Raw genomic sequence first — 27,740 nt, 5'->3', positions numbered from 1 at the left:
ACACATCATGAACATGACCAACATTAAAATCACTACAAACACACACGATCCAACCAGGACAAAAAGACAAGGACTAAATCACAACTAAAGCACAGTAACAAATGACACAGACACAAGGGTCAGGCCGATGAAGGACGTGGAGGAACACTCAGAGGGAGATGAGGACAAAATCACGCCACGTGTCATGAGTCAGATCAGACATCAGCCTACAATGAAACAAAGAGAACGCATCAGTTCTGTATAAACATCACACACGCTGACTTAAAGGAGGAAACCAAAACCACAGCATCATCTTATAGGTTCAGCTCAGTGTTCAGGTTTATACAAATGTGTCAATGCACAAACACAATGAAATCTGGTTTGGAGCAAGTCTGTAGATGCTTAATTAGGTTACATTTGCAAAGAATAGGTCTATAAAAATAAATTTTTAATCGCTGTCCAATTAAAAACCTGTCTCTCCTGTTTGTGGATGTTTAATTTACTACATCGTTTGAACAGAGCAGCTGTCCTTCACTGAAAATTTGATGAATGGACCAATAGAAATCCTCCAAAATTACTTATTATTATAAAATCTTTTTACATTGAATTCCATTAAAAATTAAGGAAGCTTTTTCCTTCTCCTCTAAAGTTACTATTTTTGAGATATATGTTTTTATTTGGATTATGACAATTTAATAAATGATAATAAATAAATAATAAAACCAAGTTAAAAGATAAATAAATAAATTTTAAAAATAACTGTAAATGTAAAAATAAATGTAGAAAATAACTGCAAATTAACAGGATAAGTATAAACACAGAGACAGAAATAAAGGCTAAGAGACCATAACACTTCAAAAGAGTGACTCAATAAGTAAATACATTAATGAACACTATATATGAAATGAAAACACTGAAGTGTGCACTATACAACTTCACAGAATTCAAATAAATGTAAAAAAAAAAACTGAAAAACTTAAAACCTTTAAAATGACTGACGGATTAGGGGATGATTCCAAAATGAGAAATCTGTACAGATTTGTAAGTGACTAATAGATAACAGCCCTGTGGTGTCTGGCTGACTTCAGATGGCACTGAATTAAAAATAGAGAGGTTTCTGTAGTGGAAACACTTTTCAAAACCAATGTCTGTGAACACAGTTCATCGCTGTATCCACAAACACAAGTTAAACCTCACAAATGCAACAAAGAATCTATAAATATCAAGTATCCAGAAACACCACCACTTTTCTGAGCCCGAGCACATTTAAGACTGAGGTCAAGTGGAAAAGCGTTCCATGGTCTGACAAATCAAAATTTGACATTCTTTTGGGAAATCAAGGCTGTTGCTTACTCCAGGCTAAAGAGGAGGACTATTATGATGGTGTGGGGGAGCATTAGTGTGCATGGTGTGGGTGACATACAGATCTGTGAGTGCACCGTTAATGCTAAAAGATATATACAGGTCTTGGAGCGATATGCTGCCATTCAGACCTTGTCCTTTTCTGGCAAGGCCTTGATAATTTCAGTGAGACAAAGCCAGTCCACATTCTGCATGGATTACAACATCATGGCTCCTTAGTTTAAGAGTCCATGAGCTAAACGAGTCCAGACCTGTCACTCACTGAAAAATAATTGATGCATTATGAAATGAAAATGGGAAGAATCGCACGAATTAAAAAACTCTTCACTTTCAAAACTATGACCCTGTACCAACATAAATTAAAATTGGCCAAATATTGTTCAAATAGCAATACATTTTCACAGTTTCAACATTTAAAATTGTCCTTGTAAATTTTCTGTTAAAAATAATGGAAATGATTTGCACATCACTGCATTTTGTTTTTAATTTACGTTGTGCACAGTGTCCCCACATTTTTGGAAGTGGGGGCTTGTATTTTTAATGGATAGATATCAAGGTCTTCTTGTTGAATCAAAACTAACACCTGGAAATTCCCCTCGGTTTTCATTTGATCTATGTTACTGTTATTGTTCAGTTATTATTAGAGGAACTAAGTAAGGTATTAATATAACAGATACTTTGAAACAATAACATGCACGAAAGAAGCAAACACAACCAAAAACAGCGCCACATCCTCCTAAATTCACACCTTTAATTCCGTTTCCGTAGAAACCGCTCAGGCCGTACTTGCTGCTGTCCTTGGCCCCTGAGAGAGAAGAAGTTGCCACAGTAAATTCATACATTCATAATCAGAGCCATGGCTTCAACTGCTGAGAAAGCTAAGCTGATGTAGGGGGTCATAAATCTCACCTCCATAGGGACCCTGACCTCCGGCCCCAAGGGCTGCCCCATAGCCTGCACAAGACGTTATTGATTAGTGTATTCAGAAATTATTGATTAGTGTATTCTGCTCAATAATGGAAACTCTGATTTACATTCTGATAACCTAACTCTACTTATATATATATATATATATATATATATATATATATATATATATATATATATATATGTGTGTGTGTGTGTGTGTGTGTCAGCGTGTACCTGCTGGCTGTGCTCCATATGTTCCCCCATCCTCTGAAAAGCAATGGAAATATCAGCCATTTAAATAAAATTAAAAAGTTAAAACATATACATTGTTAAATCATTTTTAATGTACCAATAAAATTACTCATATATACATTAATTTCCATCAAAAATCAGTAAAGGTTTCTTTTTTCTTTTAAGAAAGATTATGGTTTTGGAGAAAAGAGATTTTATACCTACAGCAAAATAAATATTTCTATAAATTAATATATAAAAACAACTCAAATTGGTCTAATTACCCTCAGATGGTTGTGAATATACTAAATATGCTGTCATCCAGGTACAGCCCATGTGTTTAAAAAACATCCACTTCAATAAAGGGGGCAGCACAGGGGGCTATATGTTAATTTCCTGCCACTTAGCTCTGGGGTTCGGGGTCCTGATCAACAGAATATACTTGTGTGTCATTTTTATTACTAAGACTAGAGCAGGTGCCTTCAGGACTGATGTGATGATTTAGGACTGCCATTAACACACCATCACTAAACAGCTCAACACTTTTGATGGAGAATGCTAACATCCCAAATAAGATTGCCACGTAGCTCCAGGGAAATTTGATGTGTTCGGACTGCGTGGAGGTGTTGAGTCGACTGGCTGTGTGAAATTGTTCACAGGTGTGAGTGTGTGAGTGACTGTGCGTGTGTGTGTGTGTGTGTGTGTGTGAGTGCATAACATCCTGCAATGGACTGGTGTCTTGCAATTTCAGACAGACTCTGGACCCACCGAAACCCAGATCAGGATGAAGTTCTAACTGGGACTGTGTGATATCTTATCGTTCACGATAATATCATGGTTTTTGAAAAGCAATATTGTGATTATCGTAATATTCTGACTTGTTTAAGTAATGACTCACACAGCACAGCAAATATTCTGTATTTGTTTTGTTATTTAATGTGAAGTTTTAAGATTACTTTTTGTATAATTGCTTACATTTGTAGTTTATATTCACACACCAAATTTTCTGCACTTTAGTTGTATGTTAGATTTATGTTACATTATTATTTTTTACAAAATCTTTTATACTGAATCTTGGTAAGATCTAGTTGTCTACAAAATAAGTAAATATTTGTTTTTGTTACATCTGAATATTTTAAACTGAAAACATTCATTCATTATCTGTAACCGCTTATCCAGTTCAGGGTCGCGGTGGGTCCAGAGCCTACCTGGAATCATTGGGCGCAAGGCAGGAATACACCCTGGAGGGGGCGCCAGTCCTTCACAGGACAACACAGACACACACACACATTCACTCAAACCTACGGACAATTTTGAGTCGCCAATCCACCTACCAACGTGCGTTTTTGGACTGTGGGAGGAAACCGGAGCACCCAGAGGAAACCCACGCGGACACAGGGAGAACACACCAAACTCCTCACAGACAGTCACCCAGAGCGGGAATCAAACCCACAACCTCCAGGTCGCTGGAGCTGTGTGACTGTGACACTAACCTGCTGCGCCACCATGCCGCCCCAAACTGAAAACATTTGTAGTAAAATAAAGTTTTTAATAAATAATGTTACTTATTGCTATTAATATATAAAATATATTGAATTAAATTAATATTAATGTAAAATTTATTTTGTTGCAATAAATTTTCTGTTCTTGAAATTAATAAAAGTATTTTTCAGTGTTTTGTTTGCATCACCAAGGATACTGTTGTCGCCAAAACACCCTGAAATATTGTGATATTATCGTAGGACCATATTGCCCACCCCTAGGTCTTACAGAAGAAGAATGAATGAATGAAAATTATTATCCATACTCCCACTTACCGTATGCTAACCTGCCTCCATCAGTTCCCATACTGAGCTGCTGAGGACCATAGCCATAACCGTTTTCACCTGGGGATAAATACAAACATGAATACAACCCACTGGACTTTTTTTCTGGAACACCCACTCTCTCTGCGCACTGTACACATTTACACTCTCAGACTGTAGCTCATCTGTTGCTGGAGAATTATCCACTACCCACATAATATCCGGCAAGCAGTGATCCTGTGGTGATCCTTTTCCACTGAGGGGACGACGGCAGCAACAGATGACTTACAGTCTGTATTTTCACCTAAAATATGGACTTACTCAGCACATTTACAATATAAAATGAACAACGAGTGTTTCACGTGCTATTTCTCATTGTTCTGAACACCTACTCTAGCTTTCACAATCAGCATCATAATCATAATCCTCTATAATTACCTCTCTCACTGACGCTGTCAAACTGACCTTCCAGTCCTGTAGGAATGACTCCTGCTCCATTGTATGCACCCACACCTCCACCTGTGCAGAAAGACCGATCAGAACTGGTTCACAGGGTGCTAGTAAACTTCTCAAATCTAAACCTCAACCATATGACTCCGATTTAGATAATTTACCAGTCACAGGTTCCAGGACTCCACCAGTACCTCCTTAAAAAGAGAAGAGAGAGGGACTTAGTTATTGTCCCACTTGTATTTCTTAATCCCACAAATTATGTCATACATGAGATAAAATGAGCGGTTCTGATCTAGTGCGGCATCTTATTTAGACTGCAGGCACATTGGAATTGCCCCGCCCCCTCGCCTGAGTCTGTCCAATCACAGCACTGGACCTGCATTTATTTGAACACGCAAAGACGAGGTTAAACGCAGCAAAACAGACACAACGAGTACAGAGTAATAAGAGCACTGAGTAAAAACAGAGAAAACGAGAACAGAGAAGACAGAGAACCGAGCGAAAATGGCAAAAAACCAGAGCTTCTGCTCCTCACTGCTGTGCGCTCCGGGTCGGGTGAACAGGGAACAGCTCGTTATTTTTTAAAGAACACGTGCTGAAAGCGGGCGTTCTGAACAGGGCTGCTTAGACAGGGGGAGAACACTGCCGTGGGGTTTGATCCTTGTGGTGTTTTAAACAAAGAAGGTCACAGAGGTTTAATTAAGACCCAGAAGTTTGTTCACATTTGAAAAAAGGGCATAATATGTCCCCTTTAATGTCTTCCTCACTGTCTTTCTGTTTTTTTCCAGTGTGTTAGAGCTTGGCACCAGAGCTTCTGCCATCTACTGTGCTTTCTCACATGTAAATGCTTAAGAGGCATGACAGACAGTGATTTGCGTCAACATTTGACTTGCACATACACACAAAGACACTTTACATCCACGTACACACGCACACACCTCTGTCACACACAGCCCTGTTCAGGTACAGGTGTGTATTTACCCAAAGTAGCATCTGGTCCCAGGCCTGCTGTCTGCCCCACGTAAGGAGCGCCTCCATAGCTTCCAGATTTACTTTGAGAGCCGAGACCAGCAGATACTACTGGCTGTCCACCAGCAGCACCTAGCACAGAACCTGGAGTAGCTCCCCCTACAGATAAAACACAGTTACTGCATCAGTACACAAGTAATCATGTAGTCCTGCAGTTTATCTGTATCCCTTATAATAGTCAATTCAGCTACTTAAAGATCAGTACAGTCCATTCATTGTTGACTTGTGGGTGAAGGCCATCAAACCCACACAGAAATGTTCCAACATCTGTTTTAAATCTTTGTACTGTAATGTATAGTGTACTATAATGCAAGTGTGTTATATAATACCCGAGGTCATTCAGATAAACCACAGATGACTACAGTGGTGAAGTGAGGGGTCCCGATTGCTGGGGTGCACTTTAAAGGGGGAACTAATTCCATATTAACGCCTGTGGGAATTCAGGAAAGCTCCTGGAGATGTAACATACAGGGGATACTTTTGTCCATATTGTGCATAAATGTGGCCAGCCCAGTATCTGGAGGGCATCCATACATAGGGCCATCATTTTAAGGCCGATTTGTACTGTGTTGACTACACACAAAGCCTACGCTGTTGTGAGCATTTCATAATTCTGCATTGGTGTCTGTGTCACTGTGTAATTACACCTCCACACCAATAGGGTTGAATCTCAAACATCATCCTTTACACTCTGTAGTACACAAGGTAGTGCTGTATTAGAATCACTTTTATAAATCTTTAAAGTGCAGTATTTAGGGAGTAGACTGATGTTTGATATTTTTCCTTTCTTCAAAGTATTTATTCATCCCTGAATCCCACCATGTCTGAGGAAATCTCTCGCCATGAATTTGCTCCTGTCTGTGTCTCTGTGTGTGGAGGAGAGAGGGTTCATGTTTCTGTGCTTCTTTGGCTTCTCAGTTCAACATAAACCAATCGTTGCGGTCTGCGTCGACCAAGAGGTGCGGGTTAGGCTACGATGTTGGGTTTGTAAGTTCGACACAGAAGTATAAATTGGGCTTAAGTTGTGGACTAACCTTGCTGTTTTTCAGCTGAGCTGCACATAAGGGCCCCACATGGGTGTGTTGGCTGGGAGGAATGTAAACAAATTTAACGTTAGTCTCTCTCTTACCGTATTTCGCAGACTTGGCGTCTGAACCCAGGCCTGTACTCAGTCCCAAGGATGGAGCTGCAAAGCCTCCAGCTCCCAGACCTACAGCAGCACAGACACATAGATAAATAACCTTAACAGCTAGATTCCTCACCGTTATAATATATCTCTCGCCGAGGGCTAGTTACGTGGAAGTTTTTTTACGTGTCTGGGCCAATTAATAAATATATAATTAATATATAATGGAAGATATCAAAAGATGGGAACCACTTAAAGCAACCCTAGGTAAGATTTAATATTTTGGCTCCTGGGCTCCCCCTACAGTTGCGGAGTGTAATTCACTATTACTGTTTTGAAATCAAGGGAGAGGAAGGTTTCTGACATCACTAATGTCTATGTGGCTAAAAGTTATCAAATATTCACATCAATAAGTATTTTTTGTAATAATTTTTAAAAAGTTTTTACTGAATATCTCCTCAATTATTAGTTGTCTCCATTTCCACCAGTCAGTGAATCTCCCCCTAACACGCACAGTGCCCTCAGCCTCAAGAGGTAGAGGGTGAATCCGTGCTTCTTCAAAGACACGTGAGGCCAACCCACCACTTCTTTTCAAGCATCTGCTAAAGCAACAGCTCTGAACAGTTTACTGCAAACTGCCCAGATCTGTCACAGCAGCTGAAAGATGACTGTGCTGGCTAGCCCTGTGAGCAGAGATGGGGGTTGATAAAGGGTCATCTCGCCAACACAGAGAGCAAGGACTCCTAGCCTGATGTTACCTCGAAGCAGTCTCTCGTAGCCCCTTTTCAACAAATCAAATCTTGTTCTTGTTACGTTCTGGTTTCCTGGAACCTTGGTGCTTTCCACCAGTTTTGATGGGAACTAGTAATAACTCGACAGCGTTGGGGGCTGTGTGGGGGGCTCAGTTTCAGTGTGGCTGTGTCTGAATTCAGTGCCAGAGCCAGAAATAAATGAATAGAGTCAGGACAGAGTCATGGTTTATCCACTGTTTATATCAGAGTGAGATATGATACATATGTAAATGCTACAGAGTTCTTTCCTGTGTCCCACTAAACACATCTCCAGAAAACACACAAATGGAGCATTTTCCAGTTTTATTTCCTTTTATATATTTACATAACACACTGTAAATGAGCCCATCCACCTCCACTGTGAAATAACACTTTATTAGAGGCTCTGTGCTCTTTCTGGAGCTTCTTTAGCTCAATGTGCCCCCAGAAGCTTTCACAGTTTGTGCTGAAGAACCTACTCTAAAAAATCTATGCTTTTCAGGTAATGGATGCAATTTATGTTGGTGGAAACACACTGAAAGTTTCCAAATTACGTTTGACGCGAAGCAGCTCCACATTGGTGGAAAAGGGCTATGTGATTCTAGGGGGGACAATTTTGTAGAGGCAAAAACCAAGTTTGAGGAACAAGAACCAGAAGTATACTTGCTCTCTAGTGCTTTAAGTGGTTAGATTCAGCTCTTACCAGCATTGCTTCCAAGCCCTGCACCATCCCCTAATGCTGTTGGATAGCCAAGCTCTGTAACATAATTATAATTCTGGTTGGATTATAATTATGCCTGAATGTTAGTAGACTGCTGGGGCAGTGTTATAAAGGCGTGATCAAACTCACCAGCTCCATAGCCACCATCATATCCATTAATGCCATACACATTGCCGTAGCCTGGGGAGAGTGGAGAGTGAAGGGGGCATGGCTACAGTTACTGCTGCTGAAAACAATAAGCTGTGTGTGCAGCCTTTTGTAAATATGAGATATAACCTTCTTAGATTAGAAACTGAAATACTGAGCGCTGGCAGGGCTTGTGGACAGCCTATGGTGCCGAGATGCACACACACACACACACACACACGCACACGCACACGCACACATATACAAACAGCTAGCAATGCATTAGCAGAAGACTTTGCCCCTAACTGATTCAGCCTCTGCATCAACATGTATTGTGGGAGATAATGATCAAGGCCCTTGTTTCTATTGTGAGAAACTCAAGTCCACACCCACACCCTCCACCCCATTTGCACGAAGAAGATCTGAGCAAGCAGAAGTGTAAGATTAGTCACTTTTTCCACAGAGCTGTGTAGGTAAGTCTGGCTAACCTCTCTGACCAGCCCCATATCCTGTCACATTATCAGTAAATGATGATTAACCACAGACACATCAGACGCAGCAGTGCTGACAGGAAGATGCATGTGTGACACTAAATATATATAAAATATATGCGCTCGCAGTTCTGTGCAAAACCAGGCCATCTGTGAAAACATGTAAAGTGAACTGTGTGAATAGTGAGAGCTTAATCATTACTAGCCCAGTGTTTATAGTCACCATCTAAAGTGTAGAATCACTTTAATGGCCCCTGTGCTGCACCATCTGCATTTAACCCAATCCATGCAGTGAAACACACATTTACGCACACACTAGTGAACACTAGGGCACTAGCTTTGGGCAGCCCTAGTCACGGTGCCCAGGGAACTGTTGGGGGTTAAGTGCCTTTCTCAAGGGCACTTCAGTCATGACCTGCCGGCTCTGGGGATCGAACCGGCAACCTTCCGGTTACACGCACATTTCCCTACCCACCAGGCCACAGCTGCCCCTGTATATGTACTATGATATATAGGGTTTCTACAAGTAGACACATACTTACTGCTGAGATAGATGCCTTCATTTTTCATTGGATCAGATCCACTGACCAAACACCTTGTAGATGTAAAATCAGAGACAGTAGCTCATCTGTCGCTGCACAGTGTGTGTTGGTTGTCCTCTAGTCCTTCATCTGTGACACAGGACGCTGTCGGCTGGATGTTTTTGGTCGGTGGACTGTTCTCAGTCCAGCAGTGACACTGAGGGGTTTAAAAAACTCCAGCAACACTGCATGGAATGTAAATGGGCTAGCAAAGTATGCAGAGCAACTAATGGGCTTTTGACTAGTGTCAAAAGTGCTCCTGTGTGGTCAGTGGAGCTGAGAGAATGGACGATGAGTGCAGAAACAAGGTGGTTATAATGTCTGCTAAGGACGTTTGCAGAGTGCTGTATGTAAATATTACAGAGTGTAGACACTCACAGGGAAAAGTAAATTAAACAGAACACACCAGTATTCATATTTTAGGACATTTTTAGGTAAACCGCACTGCACTCCTGAAAATGGGACACAGAGAAAAGGAACAGAAGATAAAACAGAAATGGTCTCACCAGTCTGTTTGCCCAGTCTGCCAGCTGGAAAGCCACCTGGGCCTAGACCTGAAACAGATTACAGTCGTTCATTACTCTAGCAGTTATATTAGACTGTCACAAACTACAAACTGTGTGTGCAAAGTCAAGACACATTCATTAACATCTGTAGCCTTCTTCCACAGGCCCCCTAGTGGCTATATCACTGGTGGGATTAAAACAGACCAGCACCATTTGTTTTTTAGAGGTTTTATCCTGTTGAAAGAGAAGTCCCCGTGCATGCATGTTCACTCTTAATAGTATAAATAAAACCAGGATTGAATCAGAGCTCTCTGTTACTTCCATATCTCCTATGTCACTATAGAAATGATGTGCAAGGCTTTCTCTTCTGTGTTTCTTACTTATTCCAAGTGGAGACTGGAGGGTTCAAAGCTGATCTCTGTTGTATTTCATTAGAGGAACTATCAAAGCATTGGATGTGTTAATGATATTGTTGTTGATATAATTATATTGATGTTCAATGGTTCAGAAATACCATTTCTGATCTCAACAAAATACGCAACTAGAAATGTCCGGCTCATGGTTATTACAGATCAAACACAACATCAGTGACACATCACGCTGTTAGCTGTGGACAGGAGATGATATGGTGGAAATGGGAGACACTCTGGGGCTAATGCTATAGGATTACAGTAAAATATTAGACAGCAAATCATCGTCAGACAAGGTGCCAGTATATCACTTAAAATCACTGTGTGGCAGTGTTCATTCTGGCAGCTGTTTTCAATTTAATTTAAACTTCTTAAAATGTGTAGTAGTTTAAGTCTAATTTCAGTCATTTACTTGTTAGTTTTAGTCCATTTTTAGTCGATTAAAAGTAAAATATTTAGTTGTATTTAGGGTGGCACAGTGGTGCAGCAGGTAGTGCCTCTGTCACAGCTCCAGGATCCTGGAGGTTGTGGGTTTTAGTCCAGGTGCTCTGGTTTTCTCCCACGTTCCAAAAACACATGTTGGTTGGTGAATTGGAGACTCAAAAGTGTCCGTAGGTGTGAGTGTGAGTGAATGTGTGAGTGTGTGTCACCCTGTGTGTAACCCATCTGTGACAGTGAACAGACACACACTAGTGCACTAGGGGCTGTGAACACACACCCAGAGTGGGGGCAGCCATCCCTGGTGCCCGGAGAGCGTTTGTGGGTTCACTGCCTTGTTCAAGGGCCCCTCAACCTTTTGGCAACAAGCCCAATTTCTATTTCCATTAGTCCCACAGCTGATGGATGGTTTATCATTATCGGTAATAATTCAGGGCTTTCACACTATCATTTTGTTTTTATTTTTGATGAAAATGCAAAACATTTCATCTTAGTTCTCGTCCTTTAACGATTATACTGATTTATCTCTTGTCTAATTTTCATTATGAAAAATAGATTGTCGAATTATCAAAATTAACCCTGCTGTGTGTCAACATAAAAAATACATTTATTTATAAAACAAATTATCTTTAAAGTCTTCACTGTAAGCATTTGGGAAAGATTTATAACAAAATTCACACCTGCTCCGTAGCCGTTCACAAGTCCAGCTCCTGGATAGCTGCCTGTACCCAGGCTGTATCCTATTTAAAAAAAAAACATTCACAACTGCTTTAAAACACATGCAGGGATAAAATCATGTTGTTTTGCCAGATGCTGTGATTTGCCTGGAAGCTGTGGAGCACAAACATAATGGTATTATGTAGCTGATAAAATCACAAAGGATTGTTTATGATATTTATGATCAGTATCTATACATAATATACCCCTACACTGTGCTACACTGCCCTACACATAGCCTTACTTTAAAGGAGCAAGCAGTCATTTTCTCCAGTGATTCTCCAGGTTATGAATTTTCAGGTTGTGTTGCTTTAGGTACCACAGCCTTAATCATCAAACCAAAAAGCTACAACCGTACTTTGTGGCTTTATCGCCTACACTTTACCCAAATATCTCAAACATCACTAAAAAGCGTGACAGAAGAGTCTGTGGAGCAAGGAAAATTAAACAAGACAAAGCTTTCATAATGAACACACACATTTGTGACAGCAGCCAGAGCGGAGGCAGTGATAAACCACAGAGAACTGGAAGGTGTAAAGACCATGAAGAGTGTTCCGCAGCTCATCGGTTTACAGAAAAGAGGAAAAGAGACAAGGGGAGGGAGTGAGGGTCGAGGGTGGGAGGTGAATGCCACAGACAGGGAAGGTGTACGTGAAGTCACAGTGCAGCAGAGGATCTGGAGTGAATGAAGGATGTTTACAGCCCTAAATCCTTCTTCACTGTCTAGCTCAGTCTGATCCTGTAGCTGGCACAGCATGCATTTGGCCATAGAGCCTGTGACACACTTTAGAAAGACGTTTACCAGTCTTGGAGGGAGTCTTGGTGCCCTTTCTGCAGGGCAAGGCTCCTCCTACACCATACAGATCAAAATTCATTTCAGAAACAGCACCAACGCCAACATTTCAACACAAACCATTTCAACACCATCTAAGTTACGAACTAAACTTAGTAGCACTCAAGGGTTACATCTTCACAGTCTGGTGTTAAACACAACAGAATGTTGTCAGAGTAAATTCAACACTGATTTACCGTGTTCCCATTAACACCAGTGGCTCCCAGTCACAATCCCAAAGACTCCATGCTTTTCAGCAGTGGCTGCTACTGCCAAATCTCTTAGGGAGGCAGTTGTTGACATCTAATGCTGTCTACACTGCAGTGTACAAATGAATCAGAAACTAATTTGACATTGTCACAAAAGGCTGTTTTTTTGGGTCACCTCATGTAGTTCATTGTCTGTAACCCTTATCAGTTCAGTTCAGCGGGCAGTGTCATTGTCTTTAAGCAGCTAAAGAATGTGCAAGAGACACTTTAAGATTGTGAGAGGAACAGCTGATGTAGGCAGTGCAGTGTACTGCCTGCACATACAGATTTTGGCAGGTTGTGTTACCTTTACCACCTTGTCCACTGGCTCCTGCTGGCCCTGCTCCATAACCTACAAAACACAGCACTCATGACTGCCCCCAAAAAGGCTCTTTTCCACACATTAGGTGGAAAATAACAACGTTTCAGTGACAGCACATTTCATATTCCTCTGTTATTTAACGTAGGATTAGATTTCTTTACTAAGGATAAAGACAGCATAGGTGGCTTAACTGCAATGCTTCAAGTTCTACCACTGATCAATACCTACTGCCATATTGATCACTCAGTGTGCCAAACTCAGCAGAAACACAAGCCTTCATTGACACGTATGGATACGCTGTGGTGCTTTACCATTGCTTATAACTCCAGCTCCATTAGACACTCCTGCCCCTGGGCTGTAGCCTACAGAGCATATTGATAATTAACTATAAAAAACAATACCACACAAAACAAGAAAAAAATAATCACACTGCACATTTGGCAACACTAATATAGTCATGAAAATAGAAACCCAAATGACCTAAAAGCACACACAGGCAGGTTTACCGTTAGCTTTAGCTCCCTTTCTGTTAATTATTCCTGCTCCAGAGCCATAACTTGATAAATAATCATAAACAATGCTTTTAAAACAACACCAAAGCATTTTAGAATGGAGTAAAGTAAGAATGAGGGGCATCATTGTACCTCCCTGTCCACTGGGCACCACTGGGGCCGGGGCATAACCTACACACCAAGAAAGCAGTTACTAGGTAGTCAGTGTGAATAATGATACCATATCGTTTCTACGGATTCAACCACTGGTCTCTTTACACAAGATATACACACAGCAGACAGTTACCTTGTCCATTTGGAACACCTACAGATGGTGCATAGCCTAAAGAGCACAACATGGGTTAGCACTCCTTAGTTTTGAAGTAGTAACAGGACATCTTAACATTTTCACTCGGACAGTGGGCAGACTACCTATCAGATCTCAGAGATGAATTCAAAGTCCTTTTACCATTGCCTTTTTCTCCCTGTGAAACAGGCAGTCCTCCTCCGACCCCGTTACCTACAGATGTGCACAAAGCAGCCACAAGAAACAGTTTTGTCTTGAGGAAGAAAAACAATGAGGGCAATGACAGACTGAAAAAAACTGTTAGACCCGAGTCTACACACACACACACACACCAACCTCCTTGTTTCTTCATTCACTGCCCATTTTCTCAGCTCCGCTGAACATACCGGAGCACTGTGTAGATCTGCAATTAAGAGTTGTAGTCCACCTGTTGTTGTGCATACTTTGTTACCCACTTTTCCCCCTGTTCTTCAGTGCCCAGGACTCCCACAGATCAGGTGTGATGTGGTAGTGGATCATTCTCAGTGCTGCAGTGACACTGACGTGGTGGTGGTGTGTTAGTGTGTGTTGTGCTGGTGCGAGTGGATCAGACACAGCAGTGCTGCTGGAGTTTCTAAACCCCTCAGTGTCACTGCTGGACTGAGAATAGTCCACCGACCAAAAACAACCAGCCGACAGAGTCCTGTGTCACTGATGAAGGATTAGAGGACGACCGACACACACTGTGCAGCGGCAGATGAGCTACTGTCTCTGACTTTACATCTACAAGGTGGACCAACGAGGGAGGAGTGTCTCACAGAGTGGACAATGAGTGGACACAGGGTTTAGTTTAAAAACTCCAGCAGCACTGCTGTGTCTGATCCACTCGCACCAGCACAACACACCTGCTCTGTGGGGTCCTGAGCACTGAAGAACAGGGGAAAGGGGGGTAATAAAGTATTCAGGGCAACAGATGGGCTACAGTCTGTAAACGTAGAACAACAAAGTGCTCCTGTGTGGTCAGTTTAGCTGGGAGAATGGACAGTGAGTGTAGAGACAAAAAGTTGGTCATTATGGTCATAATGTTATGGCTGGTGTACAAAATATTCAAGAAAACATTATATATTGTGACAATAGGGTCTCCTTGAGCCCGAACTCCGCAGTTTGTGGGGTAAAAAGCACAACTTATATAATCAGCCTTATAATTCTTGAATGTCTGAATGCGTCTGTGAGCTCCGCATACCATTAGAAAGCGCAGATCCTACCGTTTCTAAAAATAGCGCTCTCTGTGCAGTGAAGCCTCTGGGAGAAATCCAGTGTGAAAAATCAACTAAAAATCAAGGCGCTCCTTCAAAATCTATGTGTTATGTTGCTGTCATAAAGAATTCTAATTATATTCTAATTACATCATATTGCACTATAATCAGAAATGAGGACTCTGCAAAGGGACAAGAAAGACGGTGTTTACTTTCAACTCACGTCAACCCACGCTGTCTTCGGGCAGAAAAATAGTTTTTGTAGGTTTCACATCAAATAATATTGCATTAGATCACCAAATAGGGCGGCACGGTGGCCCAGCAGGTAGTGTCGCAGTCACTACTCCAGGGATCTGGAGGTTGTGGGTTCGATTCCCGCTCCGGGTGACTGTCTGTGAGGAGTTGGTGTGTTCTCCCCGTGTCCGCGTGGGTTTCCTCCGGGTGCTCCGGTTTCCTCCCACAGTCCAAAAACACACGTTGCAGGTGGATTGGCGACTCGAAAGTGTCCGTAGGTGGGTGTGTGTGTGTCTGTGTTGCCCTGTGAAGGACTGGCGTCCCCTCCAGGGTGTATTCCCGCTTTGCGCCCAATGATTCCAGGTAGGCTCTGGACCCTCCGTGACCCTAAAATTGGATAAGCGGTTACAGCTAATGGATGGATCATATATAAACTAAAAAGCTTAAATAATTCTTCATTGTGTGTATTCTAAATAAACAAGTATTATTTCATCATATTTTTAAAAGATAATAATAATAATAATAATAATAATAATAATAATAATTGTTATTATTATCAGCAGCTGAGAAAACTGCCAAAGTACCAAAACATTTTTTATTTGTTGGGATATTGTCCATATTTGCCCTGAATTAAATTCCTGAAAGTCTGGGCCTGCTGTGACTGTCAGAGCTTTATCAGTCATACATCCCAGAGCTTGAAATATCAAAAAAAATAAGTCCGTCTGATGCTACAAATTTATTTTGTCACAGTAATATGACATGTAATAAATTAGCATCAAAAATGCTTATGTTTTCAACTAACAGACACCTCACACTAACAATCTATGTCACGATATCCGATGTGGGAATATGATTTCAAGGCTGTACATTGAGAAATATGAAAAAAAAAAAAACAGCAGGCGCTAGGTAAAATTTTGGTCAAAACATGACAAATTTATAGAAAAATTAATTTGTCGGTCAGCATGAAAACCTCAAGTGATTACATATTTGAGTAGGAAAGGGTCTTTAGAACATAAAATAACATATTGAATATGGCTATGTCACATAATTACTGTTTACATGTAACTGAAACAGGCACTGAAAAAAAAAGGGAATAGCAAAATAGCTATATAGATAGGGTTCTTAGAGTTACACGCATGTTACGCCACCATGAGATATAAATAAACCTAAACCAATTCTGATAAAACACAGATAACGTGTTACCAACAGAAAGTCAAAGCAAAAGAAATCTACACTCGCCCTCAGGGTCAGTCCGAGCGACCCATGACTCGACCAGCTGCCTCACCTTTTAGCTTCAGTGCAAGGGCACGAGGAGAAAGAGCACTTTACTGCCCTAAATTATATCACAACATGCAATACTTCCTTCTCAGCTCGGTTTTCACTCTTCTGCCCTGGCTGCTTTCAATCAGAGTCTTGAGCCCCCTCCAGCCCCTGGATGCAGCTGTAAATGAAGACATCATCAGCTTGAGCTACCGACCCTCATCATATCATCTGAGCCCAGTGCCTCAGTCTCAAGAACACCTCCCTGTCTTTTTCTTTTCTCCTCTCCTGCCAGAAGGTGACAGGGACAGCTGGAACTCATGAACCTCAGCTTGTGAAACAGATGAAGTCCCATTGATGCTAATGCAGAGCCTCTCCATTTTCAGGCAAAATTGACAACAGTACTGGTTCACTTTGACTGTGATGAAGCTGAAAGCTGGATTTAAGCAGTGCATTGTTAGAGCCACACCATCATTAGCTTAATCTGATTGTGTTTCAGATTGTAACATCTTATCAGGCCTTAGACATCTTCACACATAGCAGTCAAATTCACACAGATCAAACCACTTTCACAAAATCATTTAGGTCATCAAGGTCTCCTCACAAAGAAAAGATCTATTTACGAACCTATAAACCAAAGCCTGCGCAAAGAGCAATGTGGTAACTAAGGTTGTGTGAAATGACGCTTTGGTCTTTTCTACGAAACAGTGGTGAGGACCGGATTATTCTAGTCTAGTGTGGTCAGAGAATAGCTTAGTATGGCTTTTTCCACCACAGGGCATCTATTCTACAAGGCTCTGCCTTTTTTTTCTTTTGCTTCTCCACCAGGTAAATCTGGTCCTGGTTCTGGAAGCGGATTCTTGTTTAGTCACGGTTCTTTCATGGTTCACATGTTTGTGTGTGTGTTAGGTGCTGGGGAGGGAACGAGCCAGTGAAAACACCACAAATTACAGTGTGACTTTGGCCAACAGAAGCTAAAAAAATAAAGCGCCAAGGCTTGTGAGAAAACTGTACTTCAGAGAACACTACAGCATTTTTAAAATTTTATAGTAAGCACACTTGACTCGACTAATGAGGCTAAGGTATAGTATGAGTGGTATATTATGTACTCTATAGTATAAGTTCGGGCGGCACGGTGGCGCAGCAGGTAGTGTCGCAGTCACACAGCTCCAGGAACTTGGAGGTTGTGGGTTCAATTCCCGCTCCGGGTGACTGTCTGTGAGGAGTTGGTGTGTTCTCCCCGTGTCCGCGTGGGTTTCCTCCGGGTACTCCGGTTTCCTCCCACAGTCCAAAAACACACGTTGCAAGGTGGATTGGCGACTCGAAAGTGTCCGTAGGTGTGAATGTGTGTGTGTCTGTGTTGCCCTGTGAAGGACTGGCCCCTCCAGGGTGTATTCCTGCCTTGCACCCGATGATTCCAGGTAGGCTCTGGACCCCCCGCGACCCTAAATTGGATAAGCGGTTACAGATGATGGATGGATGGATAGTATAAGTTTGCAAAACACATATGGGACACAGCCTGTATCTTCTAGTTAGCATTGTGCTAGCAGCATGCCTAAATCTTCATAAAGGATGATTATAGCTGCGTCCCAATTGTGCACTTAATAGTAATTCTAACTAGTGTGTGGGTGTGCAGTGTGCACTTACAAGTATTAAAGTAGAGGATACTAAAAATCCACAGTGCATACTTAGTAGCAGTTTTTGAGTACAGGAACAATGGACATTGTCCCACAGTCCAACTGGAAGAAGAGACGGTAGAGATTCTTACGTATGGGAAATTGTCTGTGTCCAAAATATTGCCCTACTATCTACATAATGCACTACTACTACACTCAGACAGTGTATTAGTTGTTATATCGAATAAAAATGTTTTTATTACCTGACATATAATGCACAGTTTCACTGTAGAAGAATTTTATGACCTACACTGTGCACTACGCAACAGTATTAGAATACAGTACACAATTGTGAAGCAGTCTCCCAGTTTGCATTGTGCTAACAGCATGCCTAAATCTTCATAGTAGGGATGTAAAAGGTGAACCCATGAATCGGTTACCTACAAATACTATCACCAGTGTACAGCCTCCTAAACAATGCACCCGTACCTCCACCACACACCAGCTCATAGGTAGAAAAGAGATGAGATGGAGGGATTTTATCAAAAATGGGGCTGTTTAGGAGGCTAAAAATGTACACTGACCAGGGACAGCCCATAGTTGGCCCCAACAGCAGCCACCCACGCTTCGTTCTGTGACCTCCCTTTGACTTCTGTGGATTTGTATGATGTGCTATGGCTGCTGATACATGCTTACACCAGTGTAAACCACTTTTCACAAGGACACTCACAGCTATAGCGATGCACGATACTGAAACCAAACAACCTCAAGACAGTGTTTGCTGGTGTTTGTTAAAAAATGTCTGGACCGTCTGCTCTCCGCTTCAGAGGATGATCAAAAACGTGAGCATGAACAAAAATGCAAATGTACACGTTATTAAAAGATCCACTGTCCACACCCACTGACAATAAATGAGCAGTGCTCACAACAAGCCTGTCTTCACACACCTGCAGACAAAAGCCAGAGATCAGAGTCTGCTCCATCAAAAACACATCTGATGAGCCGTGGAGAGCAGAGCCACAGTAAAAACACGGGAGAGGCTTTGTGGACAAACCAACAAAACAAATACAAAGCCAGACACACAGGACACAGGTCTTTCTTGTTTCTTTATATAGTAGATTTGTAGACTTGTTACTAAACTTTGTTGTGAACACAGGTATTCACTTGTGCCCACACAGCACGCAATCAACTGGGATTTCCTCTAGCAGCTGTACATGAGCTCAAAGCCTAGTGTGGGTGAAACCCTGTAGAGCTCCTCAGCAGTGGAACTGTGACCTCTGGAGTGATGGATCTTTATCCAGTATCTTCAGGATAAGTTGGAGTTGTGTTTTTGATCCAAAACTAATTGTCCAACATCAGCACCTGACCTCACTAATGTTCTCATGGTGGAATGCTATCAGATTTTCATCCAGATGGTATAACTAGTAGAAACTTTTGACTACATGCTCTAACTACAGTGACGCCATGCACTGTCTGTCACCTCACATCCAACCAGTCTGACGGCACGCTCCCTCGAATAAATCCACGACACGCCACAGAGAATAAGAAGAGCATAAATAAAACTGAACGTTATGAAACGTGAGAATAAATGAAATGATTAGAGAAATGTGTTAAAGGTCAGTCATCACAAAGAGTCTTGTTAAGTGTGGACAAACTCACCGCGTCCAGCACCAGGGTATCCACCAGCACCGTAACCTAGCAACAAGACAGAAACAGGGCCAAGGTTAGTGCAAATAGGTGTAAACAAATTACTGCGTCCTCCCCAACATACGTTCACTCATTCAAACATATAATCTTGTATCTGTGAATTGTGGGGACTTTTGACATTTCTGAAAATCCAACAAGCTTAACCCTAACCTTAACTTTAACCCAACCATAAAACATCATGTACATTGTGGGGACCAGCTGGTGGGAACAGAAGTCTTCGCAATATGAGTGTGTAAATAGGTTATATCCCCACAATGTGATATATTCCTGGTGCGTGCACACACACACACACACACAAATACACACACACACACACACACATTACTGGTCACTAAAGGTACAAACAGTGTAGTGTATCTATAAAGGTACAACGGTGGTGTTAAAGTCCAGTTGTGTTCCCTAAAAGTTCATTACATTCTGTTCTCCAGAAGGAGAGGGGGATATCTGTAATCTTTCATTATTCAACTGTACAAAAATTATGAATATAATAAAAGTCCTGGAGAGGAAACGGCGTATGAAATCAAAACAACTTTAAAACCTAAAGTTATTATGAATTAATGTATGACTACATTTCCTAACTAAAGGTACGAATATGTTCGCTTGAGGGCACAACCACAGAGACAGTTTTTCTGACAGTGTACACACTCTCATACACAGCAATGACATGCTGACAAAGTCTCCAGGCTCATAGAGAGTACACTCACCTGGCTGGATTCCATAGCCATTAGTGAATCCTGCAACAAAGCAGACACTGAATCAATATATTCACATAATCAATGAAGCATTAACTCTGATCAGACCACTGCAGCATTAGCTGTGAACAAACCCCTAATGAAAATAAATATATTGTAAAACATTGAGAGCATATTTTAAACTAGAAAAACATTTTACTCCAAATTATACATAAGTTATAAAGTTGCACTATGTATTTCTGTGTGAGTTTGATATTCAGAGACCTCTGGTAAATGTGTAATGGAAAGCAGCATGTGGGACATTTTATAACAATGATTTAACAATAGTCATAATAATAATAATAATAATAATAATAATAATAATAATAATATCTACATTATATTTTTATAGTACGTTTCAGACACTCAAAAGAACTCAAAGACAGGAACTCTGAACTGGAAGTACAGCAGAGATAGCAGTAACACTCTGTCTGCATGTATAACAAAGTAGCAGCAGAGATAGCAGCTGCACTGAGCCAGCCTGTACAGCAGAGTAGCAGCGGGGAAGGTAGATCCACTTGGTCAGCTGTACAGCAGAGTAGCAGCGGAGATAGTGGCCTCACTGGGCCGGCATGTAGAGAAGAGTAGCAGCGGAGATAGCAGCCTCACTGGGCCCATGTGTAGAGCAGAGTAGCAGTGGGGATAACAGCAAGATGCAAGATGTTTTGCTTCAGACCCGTTCCCTAAATCTGAACCTGATCTTATCTGATGAAAACCTGGCAAGGAGCATGCGATCAGAGGATGTAAGTGTTTTATCTGCTTTAATCATCATGTCTTACTTCTGCTCAAAGTAGTAAATAATTGTACATTTCAGACACTCTCTGGTATTAAGGTGCACAACCCACTGTGCTGGATCCTGAATGACATGTGATGTCTGATTCTGAACTATATTTCAGGCTTTACAGAGTGACACACAGCAGTGCACACTTTATTTTCCTCTGAAAATGCTGCTTCTATCAGTTTTAATAAAAACATGTCTCAGAGGACAGCTTGATGAAGGTATAAGAAATCAGCCAAACACCCAAAGCTCTCTCACCTCGTCCTCCAAACCTTCCTGCCTGAGCCCCTAGAGCCAGTCCCAGGCCATTCCCCATTCCTGCTCCAAGAGCAGCACCTAGAGTCAAAACCAACCAAAGCATCACAAAAATGCTGCGTCTTTACAAATCCACGTAGACTTAAAGGCCTTTTAAACTGCATTTGCAATGTGCATGGAATGCCAAATAATGCATGCAAATGATACGTATGCAATATATCATCTGGAACAATGTCTGCAGCATCATAATTCCTACCATAGCCTCCCAGAGCTCCTCCTCCGTAGCCTTGTTTCATGCCTCCTCTACCTGCTACAGGTCTGTATCCCGCCGCTTAAAGAAAATAAGGCCATGTGATAGAAATAAACACATTTACACACATTTACATATTACAGATTATATACAACAGTGTTCATATCCTAACAACACGATGCTGATGGTTTACGAATAAACTCACCTCCGAGATAACGTCCAGCTGTTTAAAACAGAGAGAGAGAGATTACTGCGTTTGATGCTGGGCACAGTGCAGAGTTTATAGAAATAAGTGCTTTATTGGTACCACTTTAAAATAAGACTACAGTTACAGTTTTATAAATGGTCTAAAAACCTGTTTATTACATGGTCATTAATTAGGTTGTAAACACATTAAAGGTCATTAATGATCATTTGTAACAGAGATAGGAAGAAGAACAGTGACCACTTTTTGTTTAATGCTGAAAATGTCAGTGTAAAGAATGAGAATGTGAATGTAGTCATTTCACAGGTTAATGTATACACCACATTATCACTGATGTATAAACAGACACTCTGTTGGTGGTTCATTTAGTAAATGGTTAAACTTATCAACAAATACATGCTGGGGACGACAGGGTTATTGTCGACAGATGGACAAGACAAAGTATGGTCGGTATTTGGCAAGATCTGAGATTTCACTGTGTAGAAACAGAATCATTTTATTGGCCACTGTGCTGCACATAGAGGAACGTGTTCTCTGCATTTAACCCAATCCGTGCAGAAAAACACATATTTATACACACACTAGTGAACACTAGGGGGCAGTGAGCACACATGCAGGGTGCCTGGGGAGCAGTTGGGGCTATGGTGGATGTGGGTTTGGCAAACAACAAGTCACTGTTGCCCTTTCTATCTCTGTGTTATAACTGATTATTAATGGCTATTAATGTATTAACGACATAACCATTAATAAACAGATTTTAAGCCATTCATAAACTTTTATAAGTGCAGTCTTATTCTAAAGTGGTACGGCTTTCTTTTATGAACTGGTGTTAAAACGTTACAAGGCTGGATATGACACCCCGACATATTAAATATTTACATATACATAAACACACACACATTGGAACTCCAGATGACACTGTAGCATCAGCAGTCAGTTATTTTCTTCAGTGATTCATCTTCATATTATAATGATTTTAAATCTGTTATAAAAATGGCCACACCCATGTGGGGGACCCACTGTAAGGAGCATGAACTGGGTCATTCAGGGAATACAAAGCTATTTGTTTCATCTCGATACAAGTTGCAATACTTAGAAAAATATTAAATAATAACTGCTCACGTTTATAAACGCTTGAGGAGGTAAAACACCTGATATCTTCTTTAAACAGATATTTTTGGGCTATTTCTGATCTAACAGTTTAAACGATGAAGGGTTTCTCTGTTTGAGATGTATCCAATGTCCAGATTGACCCATGATTGATTATTTGAGGGCAAATGTATCACCATCCTGTTGGTAAGGACACCTCAGGTACTTCCGCTACCTGAACAAACACCACCCCCCATACCCAGCCCCACCCAGCTATAAAACATGGCACTTACTGCCTGTATTTCCAGGTTTGCTCCCATAGGCACGGCTTCCGAGGAGTCCAGTGCCTAGAGAGGAGAACAATGTAGCTGAGTTACATAACTGTAAGAAAAAATATAAAAGGAAAGAAGGTAAATAAAACACAAACCTCCAGGTTTTCCACTGAGACCAGCAGCGCCAAGAGCAGCACCTGTGATAACAGCAGAAAGAGAAACACAGAGCAGGGAGGGGCAGAGGGACAAAGAGACAGAGACAGAGGGGCAGAGGGCCAGAGAGACAAAGACAGAGGGGCAGAGGGACAAAGAGACAGAGACAGAGACAGAGGGGCAGAGGGACAAAGAGACAGAGACAGAGGGGCAGAGGGCCAGAGAGACAAAGACAGAGGGGCAGAGGAACAAAGAGACAGAGACAGAGACAGAGGGGCAGAGGGACAAAGAGACAGAGGGGCAGAGGGCCAGAGAGACAGAGACAGAGGGGCAGTGAAAGAGAGGGGCAGAGAGACAGAGACAGAGGGGCAGAGGGACAGAGTGGCAGAGAGACAGAGACAGAGACAGAGGGGCAGAGGGACAAAGAGACAGAGGGGCAGAGGGCCAGAGAGACAGAGACAGAGAGACAGAGACAGAGGGGCAGAGGGACAGAGTGGCAGAGAGACAGAGGGGCAGAGAGACAGAGGGACAGAGAGACAGAGACAGAGGGGCAGAGAGACAGAGGGCCAGAGGGACACAGAGACACAGGGGCAAAGAGACAGAGGGACAGATTGACAGAGAGACAGAGACAGAGGGACAGAGAGACAGAGGGACAGAGGGGTAGAGGGGCAGAGGGACAGAGTGTTAACCACACTCCACTGGGATGGTAGGTTGAAATGTGAAGAGTTCCCTGATCATTTCTCAGAGAGCTGCAGGGAAAATGCTTTGAGGCATTGCATAATTCCTAAGTGAATTTAATAGAAGCCTGGGATAAATACTCAGATCATCCAGAGATAAACACTGGAATGTTTTATGTAAAATTTCTAGGAAAACTGAGATAACTGTTGGAGTATTTACTGGTGAAAAAAGACATTTAAAATGAACGCTGCTTTACCTCGACTTGGTACGAATCTCCCCAGGGTTCCAGCCTGAGGTCTGACTACTCCTAGAGAGAGAGAGAGAGAGAGAGAGAGAGAGAGAGAGAGAGAGAGAGAGAGAAGAGAGAGAGAAAGAAAGAGAGAGAGAAAGAGAGAGAGAGAGAGAGAGAGAGAGAGAGAGAGAGAGAGAGAGAGAGAAAGAAAGAGAGAGAGAAAGAGAGAGAGAGAGAGAGAGAGAGAGAGAGAAAGAGAGAAAGAGAGAGAGAGGTCGTCAGAATCTCTGAACCGCTGAACTGAATCTCCCTTTGTGTGATTGGCAGCAAGGCGATAAATAGATTGAGATATTGATTGAAAAGACCGTAATCAATAAAGCAGCATGTATAGTGTCTCCAGCATCACACACAACATCAGCCCTTCAGAGTCAAGGACGTAGACAGTAAGCGTCAGGCCCATTAATGGCAGACAGCTTCTAAAAAAAAGCTCTGTGACAAGGTCTAAATGATGCATGAATGTAAAACTGTGCAGGGGTTCTGTAATTTACCCCACACCCCCAGCCCTCTGAGAGTGCCCCCTGCCTTTTCTTCCTTTGCCTTTCTCAGGACGAAGGCAATGCCGTACTCATGGCCAATAAAGAATGACGTCTGACGTAAAATGGAGTAGCCACGTGAGCGTCGAGAGGCTTAGAGCAGACTCAGCACAAACCAGAAACAGGCTCCCATTGAGGCGCACATGCGCTGGGACAAACGGAAGGCCTGTGCGCCGCATGTGAACGCACCCGCTCGCGTCTGGTCGTCAAATTCTGACCCCCTCTGACAACCCCAGGCTGAGGGCTGCGATTCTCAGCCACAGACATGAAACACGGGGAGTTCTGATGCCGTGGCGGAGGACGCTGGAGAGAGTCCAGATGACTGAGACCCGCTCGGGTGTGATCTGGTTCCAGGAGACTGGCTTTTTCCCCCTTCCGTTTATCGACTGAGTTAAAAATCTGACACGGCGCTGCTATGGTCTCACGAGCAGAGACTTATCTGACTTCATCAACACACAGAGCGCAAAGCCAGAAGCTGACAGTCTGAGAGGCAGCGCCTTTATTTCCGGACAGTGCTGCGTGCCATGTCACACAAACCCTAATCTGTCATTCACGCAACCATCTGTGGCCGCGTGTGTAAACGGGGATTAGGAGGAAATATCTGCGGACTGAAAATACATTTGCTGACGCAGAACTGCAGCTCAGAAATAGTGCATTAATCCGTGAATTGACTGAGATCTATTTGGCATTGTGACATAATCCCGGTCGCTGTTTGGACGATTGGCCTGCGACGGCTGCGGTGGCTGCAGCCAGGACAGTGACAGATTATAGACAGTCCTGAGATACATCAGCTGCACTGTGTTCAGTTCTGTAATCAGGGAAATCATTCAATTATGGTGGACGACATATAAATTGGAATTAAATTCCACTATGAGGAGATTTGGTGACGTCTCAAAAATAATTTATTTCCAGTTTAACTCATATCTTATATATTACAGTAATACCTAGTAATCCTGTTTCTTTTACTATGTACAGTGATACCCCTTCTTCAGTGTACGCTGCAGTGATGCTTCAGAATGAAACAAAACTAGATATTTAATATAATAGATGAAATTAGATTCAATATTATAGATGACTGTAGTAAAAGCAGGTCCAAAAATGGGTATGATGATAAGATAATAATTAATAATGCCTATAAAATGATTTAATAAAACACACACAGTTTTATATATATAATGGGCCATTTAAAATGCTATCAACAGTTTTTTTAACCACTGTCCACTTGGAGAGTATAATGAAACTTTGTGTACGTCACACAATAACAGTTTTTAAATGTTTATATATTTATTTACTTGTTGCTTACTTTGATTAGATAATATTCAATTCTTATAGGTACATTTCTTGAATGTTTATGAAACCTCAAACATGCACACAGCTCCAGTATGAGGGACAACTAGTTTGCACACACAGTTGTGAATCCGTAACATGGTAAATTACAGATAAATACATCCACCAGATTAGCGTAAATTTGGTTCCTAATAACAGTGTAAGGCATCGTTCAACAACAAATCTCTCAGTGTTCAATGCTTTACTTTGTTTGTTGAGAAATACGGGGAAATCCAGATACACTCTGAATATTTCTGTAGACTTTTTTTAAAAACCCGAAAGCTGTAATAAAGGGTTAATACAGTAAAGGGTTAATACAGTAAATGCTGAGGATAATGTTTTATCTTTGGAGTCCTTTTCTGTTAATTAGACGTGTTTTCATTCCCAGGTGATGGTTGTTGACTGGACGTTTGATAAACGAAGTGTAGCCTCAGACTTGTACAAAGTACAATACATTCTTAAAAATAAAGGGGCTACAAAAGGTTCTTTGAGCGATGCCATAAAAGAACCACTTTTGGTTCCATAAAGTACCACTTTTGCTGATGTGTTTAAATGGGTAAAGAACCTTAAAACCGAGTGATAGATTTTTAAACCTTTGAAAAGTTTCTTCACTCTCGCATTTCTTAAACAAACACAGTTTGGATGTTTACTGTGAACACAGCAGGAGTTCTTTACACTGTGTGAGAATTTCATGATGAATGGACCAATAGAAACGCTCCAAAATTACTCTGAATACATTTTTTTTACACTGGCTTCAATCAAAAGTTAAGACATTTTCTTCCTTCTCCTGTAAAGTTACTATTTTATAAACTATACATATTTTTCTTTGGACAGCGACAATGTATCATTAAATTTTCCCCATATTTTAGACACAAAATTTTAGTATGAAAATAGATAAGGATTCAGAGGTCAGTCGTTCAGAACAAAGTAACAGCATTTTCATCTGTAACAGGTAAAAAAGGGGTGGAGATATTTCCACCTAAAAACATTGAACATAAAATATAAAAGTGCAGGTCTCTGCTTCAGCAACTCTCTCTCTCAGTTCCCACTCTCCAGCAGGATCTCAGAGAGATGTGCCCCACCCCTCCACTCCTTACCTCCTTGTAAAGTTAACTGTGCCAGCCACAGCACCAGTGAAGTCTGCAGAAGCCTCTGTCCTAACATGGCAGCCAACAGACCGACAAAGAAACGGAGAGAAAGACGGGTGTCCAAGAGGACAAACTGGGACGGATGAGCAGGCCGGTTTTTGGAAACACAACTAATGGCCAGACT

General features: G+C 41.6%; 1 protein-coding gene across 1 annotated transcript; it reads right to left on the bottom strand.

Annotated features, from left to right (window-relative positions):
• Nucleotides 1–36: 36 nt before the first annotated feature.
• LOC136664456 (uncharacterized) lies at nt 37–27,679 on the bottom strand. Its single transcript, XM_066641637.1, has 24 exons — nt 27,566–27,679; nt 24,574–24,624; nt 23,642–23,683; nt 23,508–23,561; nt 22,126–22,143; nt 21,927–22,001; nt 21,674–21,751; nt 20,611–20,640; nt 19,859–19,894; nt 14,017–14,067; nt 13,042–13,086; nt 11,618–11,677; nt 10,090–10,137; nt 8,515–8,565; nt 8,368–8,421; nt 6,898–6,978; nt 5,721–5,867; nt 4,901–4,933; nt 4,752–4,805; nt 4,299–4,367; nt 2,485–2,517; nt 2,251–2,295; nt 2,090–2,146; nt 37–206 (listed from the first exon to the last, which is right to left on the bottom strand). Exons 1-24 carry the CDS (start codon nt 27,630–27,632, stop codon nt 202–204), a joined length of 1,284 nt encoding a protein of 427 aa, XP_066497734.1. The 5' UTR covers nt 27,633–27,679; the 3' UTR covers nt 37–201.
• Nucleotides 27,680–27,740: the final 61 nt, after the last annotated feature.

Source organism: Hoplias malabaricus, chromosome 13 (genome assembly GCF_029633855.1).
Source record: "Hoplias malabaricus isolate fHopMal1 chromosome 13, fHopMal1.hap1, whole genome shotgun sequence".
Lineage (NCBI taxonomy): Eukaryota > Metazoa > Chordata > Actinopteri > Characiformes > Erythrinidae > Hoplias > Hoplias malabaricus.
Note: the sequence above shows the minus strand (reverse complement) of the source record. Positions and strands in the feature narration are given on the sequence as shown.

Excerpts from the sequence above, each read along its gene's own strand:
- LOC136664456 (XM_066641637.1), bottom strand. The coding sequence starts at position 27,632 with ATGTTAGGACAGAGGCTTCTGCAGACTTCACTGGTGCTGTGGCTGGCA. Across the intron at positions 20,641-21,673 it reads AGGAAGGTTTGGAGGACGAG|GATTCACTAATGGCTATGGA; the intron begins GTGAGAGAGCTT and ends GCTTTGTTGCAG. Across the intron at positions 2,518-4,298 it reads TGGAGGCAGGTTAGCATACG|AGGATGGGGGAACATATGGA; the intron begins GTAAGTGGGAGT and ends ATTGCTTTTCAG.